The sequence below is a fragment of the Marmota monax genome, unplaced genomic scaffold, assembly GCF_021218885.2.
Source record: "Marmota monax isolate L192 unplaced genomic scaffold, Marmota_monax_Labrador192_F-V1.1 WCK01_AAM20220418_F8-fsc00001, whole genome shotgun sequence".
NCBI lineage: Eukaryota > Metazoa > Chordata > Mammalia > Rodentia > Sciuridae > Marmota > Marmota monax.
In genome coordinates, this window is record NW_026693777.1 from 33,271,434 (window position 1) to 33,284,663 (window position 13,230).

Consider the following 13,230-nt stretch of genomic DNA (forward strand, 5'->3'; position numbering starts at 1 on the left):
ATACAAAATAGGGCTGGGGATGTGGCTCAGTGTCCCTGAGGTCAATTCTCAGTGCAAAAAAAAAAAAATTAACAACTTTTCTGTTGTATTGATTCTTTTTTGTTATACATAATATTAGGATACATATTAATATAGTCACAAAAGCTTGAAATATAATTTGCTCTAAGTCAGTCCCCAGCATTTTCCTCCTTCTCCCTTATACTTCTCCGTCCTCCTCTTTCTCTACTTTCTGAAATTTATTTATAGTTTCTTTTTCTTTTTCTTTTTTTTTTCTAACTTAGTGTCTTGTGGATATACTTGATTTTGAGATTCACAGTGGTATATTCATGTATATACAAAACTTCAGTCAGATTCATTTCACTGTTCTCCATCTCATCTCTCCTCTCCCCCAATACCCTTTGTCTAAGAGTTTGAGCATCTTTTAAATAGTTAATAGTCACTTGTACATCTTTTTCCATTTTTATGCAGAGCTGTTGGTTTTTTATTTTCTATTTTAGTGGCTCTTTATGTGCTAATATAACAATGCTTTTTTATATTTTTCATTAAAAATGAGGAAATTGTTTCTCAGAATGCTAATGTGGCAATGAACTCAAATGAAATCCATTAGTCTTGTGCTATGATGTAAACTCAGGCCTCCAGTCCTGAGATCCAACATTCTTTATATTACAGCAGAGGAATTTGATGTAGTTTCATCAAATAAATGTATTTTACTATATAAGTATAAGCTAAGAATAATGTAAATATTCAAATATTTCTTTTAAATAAAGAACTATTTAAACATGGTTAACATCTAAATTGTATTGTTATTATTCTGATTTTTGCATGGATATTAAAGATTTTATGATTGTTTAATATTATTCGTATAGTTAGAATTTGTAAGCCAGACTTTTTTCACTTTATTTTTCCCCTTAATTCGTAATAATCTAAGTGAAAATTACAAACTTTAAGTGTTAAACATTAACTCTATTAGTTACTGTATAAATTTGTATTCAAGTAGGGTGATACAGGCTTTATCTTCATCTGTTGAATGAACTGAGAGAGAAAGTTTGCAGCCTTGCAAGTCAAATACTAAATTCTTATCTAAATATCTAAATTCTTATGTCTTATCTTTGCTGTTGTCCAAGTGAAGATTATTTCTTATATCTTCCCTGCCTCACCATATCCACACCCTGCATATGAAGCACAAAAGAGCTATCACACATTCTGTAATCCATCTTCAACTCTGGACAAATTAAGCTGAATGTTTTAATAACTCCCACAGCAATTTAACCATTTATTCCCTAAGTAGCAGCTGGTCTTTTTCATGCCATTTATGTAATTCACTAAATCAATTCATATAAACACAGACATTATAAATGAAAAGGTTCTAAAGACTTTGATCCTCCTTTCCCAGATATTAGGCATAGGATTTATCTAAGTTCACTTTGAAGCTGTTATTACTGCTCTCAGGAATTAGTTGAGCATCAACACACTACAATTTGTGGAAAGGATACTACAATCAGCTACATCAACCCATCTAATTTACATATGAAGAATCAGAGGCACTGTTTGACTCACTAGGTTATCCAATTGCAGAATTTTAGGAAATTTGAATCCACTTTTTCTGAGTTCCAGGACATTGCTATTGCTATATCTGCTACACCAACTTATATAAGAGTTATGCTGAGACATCTATTTTAATAACAGGTAGGTGGTGCAGAAGACATCTGAAATATTCTGTAATGGGCAAGGCTAGAACAAATGCCCAGCTAAAGAGAGCATATCTAATTTCCAAACAAGAAGGTAGTTGCATGTATAAATATGTTGTCTTGGAATATTTTGTATAGAATGTATACTTTGAGTTTTGAAACGACAAAAGGAAAAGAAAAGCTTGCTTTAGTGGCAAGATGAGAGGGCTTTTTTTCATGAATTTTAGGTACGTATCATTTCAACTGGACAATTTGTAAAGTCTTCTCAGGTCTCAGAAAGTCTCTCTCATCAGTATAGCTGCACCCTTTGAAATATTTATGTTACATAACTTCTAGGTTCAGCATTACCATTTTCTGTCTCTATATAAATCTGTCTCATATTTGCTTCTTGAAAATTTTACAAACAGGAAGAATTTTCTGTTTCAAATTGTGTTTTGAAAGTCAATCAATTCCAGTAGTTAAAAAATATCTGGCTTCAGATGGTGTGATATTTACCACATTTTCTATTTAAATATGCTTGGAAATGTATAGTTCCTTCAGGTTTTAACCAGCACACATTCATCAGCCTGGATTAGAAAGTGCATGGAATTGGTGGCATAGAACCAAGGTTGTTCTTAATATCTACATAACTGAAATAAAAATCTAAGAATTAGAGGCTATTTCTTTTTTTATTTTGGACAAACTCCATTATAAAATTGAAATCAACTGTGTTTCTCTGTAGCCATTTTATCTCCCCCACCTTCTATTCCTTTTTCCTAGACAGTACAGGAGACCAGAGTCCACAAAGCTTTTCTACAGCATTTCCACTAAAGAGCAATCATGATTCTCAAGATTCCTCATACCATGATGTTGTGAGAAAAGTCATCACTCCCTTCTATTTTACCTATTAAAACCTGTTGGCAGTAAGTTGTGAAATTTTTTTCTTTGTTTAATGTTGTTTGGTTTGGTACTGGGAATTGAGCCCAGGGGTGTTTAACAACTAAGCCACATCCCCAGCCCTTTTTTTATTTTGTACTTTGAGACAGGGTCTCACTAAGTTGCTTAGGGCCCTGCTAAGTTACTGAGGCTGGCTTTGAACTTGTGATCTTCCTGTCTTAGCCTCTGAAGCCACTGGGATTACAGGTGTGAGCCACCAAGCCAGGAACTAGCTGTGAAATTTTAAAGTATTTCACAAACTAAGAAGAAAATATTTGAATACTTTTATTTTTGTTTCTTTTATGAATATTTGCATTTTTTCTTATAAAACAAATTTTTAGGTTATAAGAACAGATCTTTAATTGAATCTTTTAAAATATCTATAAAGGCCTTTGGGGAAAATATTCAACCACTGTGATTTGGGAAAAGGCACAAGAGAGAACTATCTGGAGCCAGTAAACTATTCTATGTAAAAATTCTCACTTGGAGTTTCAATGCTGTATTTTTTTCATAGTTCTCTTCCCATTTTGAAATGACAGAATTCTTCCAGAAATCAGAATGAATATGGCCTGGAGCAATCAGTCCATGGTGACAGAATTCATTCTTCGAGGTTTGTCTGGGTCTTCAGAGCTCCAGATGTTCTACTTCCTGTTTTTCTCTGTGGTCTATGCAGCCACTGTGCTGGGGAACCTCCTCATTGTGCTGACAATTGTATTAGAGCCCCGTCTTCACTCCCCCATGTACTTTCTGCTGGGCAATCTCTCCTTCATTGACATGTCCCTGGCCTCATTTGCCACCCCCAAAATGATTGCAGACTTCCTCAGTGAGCACAAAGTCATCTCTTTTGAAGGCTGCATAACGCAGATATTCTTTCTACACCTCTTAGGAGGTGCTGAGATTGTCCTGCTGATATCCATGTCCTTTGATAGGTACGTGGCTATATGTAAGCCTCTGCATTACTTGGTCATCATGAGCCGGAGAATGTGCATTGGGCTTGTGATACTTTCCTGGATTGTGGGCATCTTCCATGCTCTGAGTCAGTTAGCGTTTACTGTGAATCTGCCCTTCTGTGGACCCAATGAAGTAGACAGCTTCTTTTGTGACCTCCCTTTGGTAATCAAACTTGCCTGCGTAGACACATACATTCTGGGGGTGTTCATGATCTCTACCAGCGGCATGATTGCCCTGGTGTGCTTCATCCTGTTGGTGATCTCCTACACCATTATTCTGGTCACCGTTCGGCAGCGTTCCTCTGGCGGGTCCTCTAAAGCCCTGTCCACTTGCAGTGCCCACTTTACTGTTGTAACCCTTTTCTTTGGCCCATGCATTTTCATCTATGTGTGGCCTTTCACAAATTTCCCAATAGACAAAGTACTCTCAGTGTTTTATACTATATTCACTCCCCTCTTGAATCCAGTGATCTATACTCTTAGAAATAAAGATGTCAAGCAGTCCATGAGGAAACTAAGCAGCCATGTCTTCAAGTCTAGGAAAACTGATCAGATCCCTTAATTTTCTTCATATAAAAATTAAAGACTGTTCAGCTCTTATCCCTCTCAACATAAAGACACCATTGCAAGAAATCAAGTAGTTGGTGAGAGAACTGATTTAGTCATCAATCTCATCAGTCACTGAGTTCTCGTCTTCTTAATTGCCCACAAGCAGTACCCTGTGAACCAAAGGAGCAACAGGATTTCCCCATTGCGGGCAAAGTGCTGATGAATGGTTTTTAATGCAAAAGTCAGAAAGAAGTGGAGGGTTCTTGATAAGTAAAAGTATTTGCTATTTAATATTGTTTATAAAACATTTTTGAAGAATAAGAATGTGCCTTATAAATCTTCAGTTCCTACATCACCTAGAGTAGGCTCCATAGTTTTGAAACAGTATAGTAAACTCCAATAAAATTCTTATCGTTCATGTGTGTCTCTGTGTGTGTACGTGTGTGTGTGTGAGAGAGAGAGAGAGAGAGAGAGAGTGAGAGAGAGAGAGAGAGAAGATCCTAGAGTCATGTACAACAAATCCTATCCACAGTCCTATTCTATAAAAGTTGAAACTACACCTAAAGAAAACAGTGACTTTTCCAAGTCATGCTATTTAGAGGCAGCATCTGGTTTGTTCACTTACAAATATGAATACTTGTTTACTTTCTAAATAGTAATGAATTATTTTGGTACTTTCATGCTTACTATATCATTTTTGTATTCAAAACCACATTGTAAATAGTGAGGTCCTGAAGAATCTGAGCCATTTCCTTCCTGGCTAACTATAGTATTTAACTTACAGACCCCCATGAGAGAGTGGTCCTTCCACATTTTTTTTTAATGTGGGTAATAATTGGAGTTTTTAGAAAACAGAAATCATCTGGTCAAATCTATTAATTTTATAGAGAGCAATTTATAAATTGAGAGCAGGGAATATTACATTCCCAAATTGATACAGTTTTGATGACAGTTTAACCTAGAAAGTACCTTCGTTTACTTTTTTTCTTGTCCTCTTTCTATTGAACTAGAGTCAGTTTATCTTCATAAAACTGAACTACTATAACTACTAATAATTATCCAATTGCCTGGTACTGTCAGTTTTTGCATATTGTGTTGTGTAATATCGCCCTATTCTGAGTACATGTAAAGAGTCTGGAATATATAGGTTACTGGTAAATTTTAAGGAGACAAATAGATGAATCACTCAATAGATTAATACATGAGCAGATGGAATCTGAAATATATGAATGGGTGGATGCATGCTTGGCAATATAAGCAGGTAGGTAGGTAAATGGATAGAGCTATATTTACCTATATAAAGAAATTAATACACACCTTGCTACATTGACTCAAGAGTTTCTGTGTCTATATATTGAAAGTGTACCAACTACTATAAATTGCAAATGCATAATCTGTTTAAATTGATGAAAAAAGTTTTAGGATTTGGGAAAGTTAAAAATGTATACTTTTGTGTTTATTTCTTTTGCTAAAGTAGATCCAGTTCAATTTACGAATGTGTTTAATGATCACTGGTGAGATAAACTATTGGATTAATGTTAATTAAAATAAATAAATATTTTTATTCATCTGACTCTGAATATCATAAATCTGTTCTCCCACCTTCTCAATTCTGTTAGCAGGACTAAATTTCTAAGGTGGGTTGTTCATATTTCATTTTGATTAGTCATATATGGCTAGCTGATGAGGATAAAAATGCTATATATTATTTTCAAGATCAGGCTGGGAAATTTATGCACCTTTAGCATATTAATATACATGTTGCTAGAATTATAGCAAAATAAATGCCATGGTTAAATGAGAATATGCACATATTCTAAAAAGACCGTCAGTTCCAGAGTTAGGAAGCATTCAACATCAGAAGTTAAGCCCAAAGACTAGGTCTAGGCAGATGACACGAGCACCAAGCTAAGAAACTTTGAGTGACAAAGTATCCCAGTCCCTTTGGGAATCCTTCTATTAATGGAGTTCTTTCTCTTCCTGCCTCATGTTCTGTACTGAGAGCCAATCACCTTAGCATACTCTTGAATCGCTCATTTTCACTGCCATAGAAGCAGCCTAACACTGAGTGCCAACAATTCATTGTATAAGATGAACCTAACAGTTTACTAGAATACTGAACCTAATTTCATGGTGCCTTAATTTCATCTCCAAGATTTACTGACCTAATCAAAACTGGCTATAATGAGGTTATATAGAGTTATTTCTTTCTTTCTTCAATTCTTCTTCTTTTAATTAATTAGATTTTTCTCTTCTACATTTGCTTTTCCTGAATGTAACTATTTCACAAGATGATCTCTCATATGGTCTAATAAATGAAATCAGAAGTAAATGTAGAGGGATGTAAAAATGCCTAATTTTTTCAGAACATTTAATGTACACACATGCAAAACAACATCAAGATTTGTTTCCTTGGAAAGCTGGGAATGGAACCACCATTTGACCCAGCTATTCCCCTTCTTGGACTATTCCCTAAAGATCTTAAAAGAGCGTATTATAGGGATACTGCTACAACGATGTTCATAGCAGCACAATTCACAATAGCTAGACTGTGGAACCAACTTAGATGCCCTTCAATAGATGAATGGATTAAAAAAATGTGGCATTTATACACAATGGAGTACTACTCAGCACTAAAAAATGACAAAATCATGGAATTTGCAGGGAAATGGATGGCACTAGAGCAGATTATGCTAAGTGAAGCTAGCCAATCCCTAAAATACAAATGCCAAATGTCATCTTTGATATAAGGAGAGCAACTAAGAACTGAGCAGGGAGGAAGAGCATGAGAAGAAGATCACCATTAAACAAGGACGAGAGGGGAGAGGGAAAGGGAGAGAGAAGGGAAATTGCATGGTAAAGGAAGGAGACCCTCAGGGTTATACAAAATTACATATAAGAGGAAATGAGGGGAAAAGGGAAAAAAACAAGAGAGAGAAATGAATTACAGTAGATGGGGTAGAGAGAGAAGATGGGAGGGGAGGGGAGGGGAGGGGGGATAGTAGAGGATAGGAAAGGCAGCAGAATACAACATACACTAGTATGGCAATATGTAAAAAAGTGGATGTGTAATCGATGTGAATCTGCAATTTGTATACGGGGTAAAAATGGGAGTTCATAATCCGCGTGAATCAAATGTATGAAATATGATATGTCAAGAGCTTTGTAATGTTTTGAACAACTAATAATAATAATAATAATAAAAGATTTGTTTCACAGTGGATGAACTTCAAGGACTGAATTATCAACACCAAACTAGATCACTGGTCATCAAAGTACTTTTATTCCTATTTCTTTCCCTACAGCAAATCAATTGTACCTGCTTAAAGAACTAGTTTTCCAAAAAAGCCAAAAGTCAAATGTTTTGTCTCCTTTGTAGAAGCTAATTCACAATAAGGGGGAGGATTTTTAAAAAAAGACTATACAACAATGACACAGCCACATCAATGTTTATAGCAGCTCAACTCACAATTGCTAAACTATGGAACCAACCTAGATGTCCTTCAACAGATTAATGGATAAAGAAAATGTGTGTGTGTGTGTGTATATATATATATATATATATATATATATATATATATACATACACACACACACAATGGAATATTACTCAGCCTTAAAGAAGAATGAAATTATGGCATTTGTTGGTAAATGAATGGAGCTGGAGAATATCATGTTAAGCAAAATAAGTCAATCCCCAAAAAACCAATGTTTTCTCTGATATGCAAATGTAAATAATTCATAATAAGGGGGGCACCTAAGTAAGAATAGAGTTACCTTAGATTAGGCAGAGGTGGGTGAAGGGTGGGGAGGAAGTATAGGGACAGGAAGATTAGTAGAATGAATCAGACATTATTATCATATATATATATATATATATATATGACTACATGACCAGTGGGATTCTACATCATGTGCAACCAGAAGAATGAGAAATTATACTTCATTTGTGTATGATATAAAAAAGTGCATTCTACTGTCATGTGTAAATAATTAGAACAAATAAAAAAGACTAGAATTTCAGTAAAGAAAGGGGAATGAAGGGAAGGAAGGGATGATGGGAAAAGAAAAGACGGTGAAATAAATTGGACATAACTTTCCTATGTTCCCGTATGAATACACTACAGTGAATCTTACCATAGTGGACATCCATGAGAAATTAATTTTTAAAAATAACTATGTGTAAATGGCAGAAAGTTGGTATAGTGAAGGAAGAAGGAGGTGTGGGGAGGGAAGGGGAAGAGGATGCATTGGGGATTGAATTAGAACAAGGTATATTCCATCCTTTTATAATTATGTCAAAAAGGATTCTACTGTCATTTATAACTAAAAAGAACGAATGGGGGGGGACTATTTTCCCGTGCTCATCTCAAAGCTTAAAGGACAATCAACAAAGTGATATTCCACCTGAGATGTAGCTGGGGATTTGTGAAATTCATATATATATATATATATGGAAACTTGGTAAAGAATTTGTTCGACATGCCACTTTCTTTCTGGTCAGTTACTATTCCACTTTTCTTTGAGAAAAATCTACTTAAAATATAATTTTATAATATTTGTTTCAACAATTTTCAGTGGTTTTAGAATTAAGAAAGTATGGTTTGATTTGATCACTTTTTCAAAGTTTGATCTAAGCACTATCTTCTAAAGGAAGCTTCTTCAGTTTTTTATGGAATCTTCTTTACTTCTTTCAGAGATTAAAAACCATTCTTAACTGTTGAGAGCCACAGCCTAGTCGGAATGGCCCCTGGCATTTTGCCAGAAGTAATGGTTGAGAGTCGAGCCATTAAGATGGTGCTGGCTTGATTCAATTGTATATTAGACCTTTACACCAGTAATAGGGAGGCTCTTGCTGTCTTGGGCGCCCGCTACTTTGGAGTTCCCGTTGAGTTCTCTCGGGGTTCCGAGAGTGAATGCGTGTGCAGCCAGTGGAGGGAGTTCCTGTTGGTGTGTGGTGTGTTCCTGGAGGAGCCGCATGTTTGGCTTTCGGGAGAGTTCCCAGGGAGTGTTCGTGGAGTGCTGTTGGAGTTCAGGCAATAAAGTTTCCTGTTTGAAGATACAAGTGCTTTGTGGCGGCTCAGTGATTTGTGCCCAGCCAGACTGGGGCACTTAACTCTGTGTCTTTTTTTCTAACAATTGCTAAACACTTGGAAGGCAGACTTGGGCCCTGCTTTTTTCTTTCTCTCTCTCTTTCTTTCTTTCTTTCTCTCTCTTTCTTTCTTTCGTCATTTGTTACTGTTGTACATTTGTTTGTTAATTTGTTTTTAGTGTCTGCCATATTACTTGACTTAGAATACAATTAAAAGTAGTGACTTGTTACACTCTTTGAAGTAATTATCTTTTTCTAAATACAAGTCTTTTAAAATATTCTCCTTATCACTATATCACTATATTTCTAGAAGCTTGCTCTTCCTATTTAAACTTCACTAGATTCTCACCACACTGTTATGTTTATTAGCTTCCTTTTATCATATTATAATCAGCCAACCCCTTTTCTGAGTTCCAAAACTAACATGCAGATAATTCTGGCACCTCATTTAATCTTCCAAATTTATATACTGGAATTTTTTTTATAGTTGGTGTGATCATAGGAGAATTTTGGAGAAATTATATCAAGGTTAATCCTGAGGAATAGGTAGGATATGGATTTGGTGAGCAGCTGGGGTAGAACACTATTGTTAATCTAAGCAAGATAAAATAACTTGATGAAAAGGCCCCTACAGAGGTGAAGCTGGCACACTGAAGGGAAAGAAAACTTGTATTGGGGGGGGGGCAGGGAAGAATGTAAAATAGGGCTGAGAAGGTAAGGTAATCAGAATCCAACCATACATTGTTATAATTTGCTGTTGTATATTTTCCAACACTAGTACCATTGTTTCTGTGATCCAGGGAGTGATATCTGTCACATTATAAACTTTTGGTAACTAATACTTGAGAATGAATAAAATAAAACCCTTGTCAATAGTGGATGGAGAATATCATCAACGCAGAATACTTTGCCTTTGGAGAAACAAATGCTGAGCAATGCATTTCTCATTAGTAAAGGATGTGTAAACCTCTTCTGTAATCCTTCCTGTTCCTTTCCAGCTACTCCATCACCTTAATGCATGAAACTCCATTACCTGTCACCTCATCCCCCAAAATGAAATGCAGCCATCTGCCATGCACAACAGCAGGTGTATATAAAACAATAAGGTCATTTCAGAGTATGGGAAGAAAAGAGATTCTGGAAACAGCTTCAAAGTACAAGGTGATCAGGAGAGAAAAGAATACAGATTGAAGGAAGACCTGCTTCTGGAAACCACTGGGCTAAAGCCACAAGTCAGCTCTTCACGTAGCTCAATGCTCAGCACATTGGTTAAAAAGCAAATTCAAAGTTATACAGGAAAGAAGTTATATAGAAAGAAGACAAGAAGTGCATGGGCTCTCTCTCGTCCAGCGAGAAGGTCCACGGAACAGGGGAGAGGAGAGTGTGGCTGCAGGGTTCACTAATTAAGACCTCCGGAGACCAAGCAGGAAGCAGGTCTGATTTTATTGCACAGTTACCATGTATATATATTCAGGCAGTAGCTAAGCAGATTACAGGAAGCCCCCAATGCAATGTCTGCTAACTGTTCTTGCAGCAGCCAATCGAGGAGTGGGATGTGGAGTGGGACGTGGAGTGGGCCGTGGAGCCGGCCATAGAGTTGGCCAAGGGGGAAGCACAGGGACTGCAACACATGGCCTCATGCCCAGGGCTGTGCCTACAGGGTAAGTGGCCTGCTCATGCGATTAGCACAGGGGAGTGGCCTGCTACTCAGACACCTTTAATATATGCCATGTATGCAATACTCCATGCACTTATCCCCACAAAGAAGAGCACCCTCCTACCCATCATAGAGAAAAAAGAGACAAAGCTTTATCATCAAATAACCTGAGAAGTCTGTGTAATGTTCTCACATTAGGAACTGTGTAAAAGTTGCTTCTAATCTGTCCTCGTTTCCTCAATGTTTCACCATTACCAATACAGCATACCTACTTTCTTTATGGTAGTAGCATCCAAAGCTCTGACACTTCCTGTGAGCAGAGTCTCTACTTCCTCTACTGCTAAGTTAATATCTTGTGTAGAAGTAGTAAACCAGATGCAGCTCTGGAATTTACTGGGCATTTTCTCATTCTCTGCCTTTTCCTCTGTCATTACCCCCTGGCATATATTGCCTCAGCATGGCATTTCCTTCCCAGATTCAGCACTGCCTCTGAGAAGTTTCCTCTGACTTTTCCAGGAATATTTAAACATGTTTGTTTGTTTGTTTTCCTAGGTCTGTATCTCACCACATACAAACTTACATCCTAGCAGTGCTATGAGATTATTACCTTTCTTCTTAAAAGTTTATGACCTCTTTAAAGATACAGATGGTGTATTATTATTTTGGTTTCTCTAGGATAGTGTATAGTTCCTGATATGTAAAAATGTCTAAAAGTAATTTATTAAATTATCTTTATTGAAAGAAGACTAAAATGCCACCCACTTGACAAAAGCAGAAAATCCTGCAATGCTACATCCTCTGTTCTATTAGTTTTGAACTGCTTCATGAAGAAGCAAACCCTGTCCTCCTCCAGTTAGAAGTAGCCTTGGAAGAGCTGCATAGCTCTGCAACATGTGATGAAATGCCAGTGACTAAAAGCAGAAATTTAATTAGTGGGAATTCGATTAAAGTAAGAAAATCAGAGAGAAACACTTAAAAATAACAGGATATAATAGATTTTTACATATCAGCCTAGCTAATGTCTCATATAGGAATAATTTTAGGAATATTAATGTTCCCATGTGATTGAAAAAATGTTACATTTATTGAGAGTGTGTCATAAAAGGTTGGGGGCAAGAGAAGATCATGGCAAAGTCAGATTTAGAGATGAAAGAAAAGTTATAGGTATAATGGTAGGAAAGGCATATTATACATTTTATATTCATTATTAAGAATGATGACTAGGGTTTGGGTTGTACCTCAATGGGAGAGCGTTTGCCTAGCATGTGTGAGGCACTGGGTTCGAATCTCAGAACTACATATAAATAAATAAAAATTTAACCAAAAAAGATGAATATATATGTATATAATTATACATATATGTATATAATTTTACGAATATTAATGTCCCCATGTGATTGAACAAATGCTACATTTATTGTGTGTGTGTGTGTGTGTGTGTATATATATATATATATATATATATATATATATATATATGTACACACATACTGTAGGAATCTCAAACTACATGAACTTAAGTGTCCTGTTATCAAACTAAACAGGAAGATGAGATCTTTCTAGCTGCAATGTAAATGCTCAATAAATCTGTATGCACTTAACCGAAAATGCAGGAGTTCTTAGTCATGTGTGCATATGTCTGTCTGTGTGGTGCACGTACATCATAAACCCGGTGGAAGTCTAAACTCTTTCCCAAGCATAATATCATGATCACACAAGATAAAATATATAGAAGCACAAAGCAAATCAATTATATCATCAAAATATTTTTAAATTGTGATATAGTGATGTATGTGCTTTATGAACTCATTGAATAAGATATAGTGACAATTTTAAAATAATTTTTAAATAGTGATTATCATTAACAATATTTTGATATTTCTGTAAAACTATCTATGACATTATTCTATTATCATACAATCACTTATATTCATAATGCTTTCTGTATTCATACTTTTAAAGTATGTTATATTTCAATTAGAGATTATTATAGGATAAATTTTCAATTTTTCCCTCTGAGTTCACAGACATCTTGAATTCCATTAATAGACATCTTGAAAGTCTGACCCACAGGTTAAGAACCCAACCCGAGCTCCAGTACTCCTCACACTCCCATTTATTTTTTTATTTAAATTTTGTTTAATTAATACACATAAACATAAAACTTCACAGAGTCATGGGGTACCATGTGATATTGTGACACACATATATGTGTCATTTCTTTAAATGAAAACATTCAAATCTTTTCTTCTGGCTTTTTTAAATTCACAGTACATTGTTATTACCTACGATTTCCTATTAGCACTCAAGAACTTCTACTCCCATCTAACTATAGCTTAGTATCCATTAACCAGCTTTCATCTTCTCCTGCTCCCGGTA

The 13,230-nt window shown here is 35.8% G+C and overlaps 1 protein-coding gene across 1 annotated transcript; it reads left to right on the forward strand.

Annotated features, from left to right (window-relative positions):
* Nucleotides 1-3,161: 3,161 nt before the first annotated feature.
* Nucleotides 3,162-4,115, forward strand: LOC124104573 (olfactory receptor 4K3). The gene has a single exon (XM_046461591.1). It carries the CDS (start codon nt 3,162-3,164, stop codon nt 4,113-4,115), a length of 954 nt encoding a protein of 317 aa, XP_046317547.1.
* Nucleotides 4,116-13,230: the final 9,115 nt, after the last annotated feature.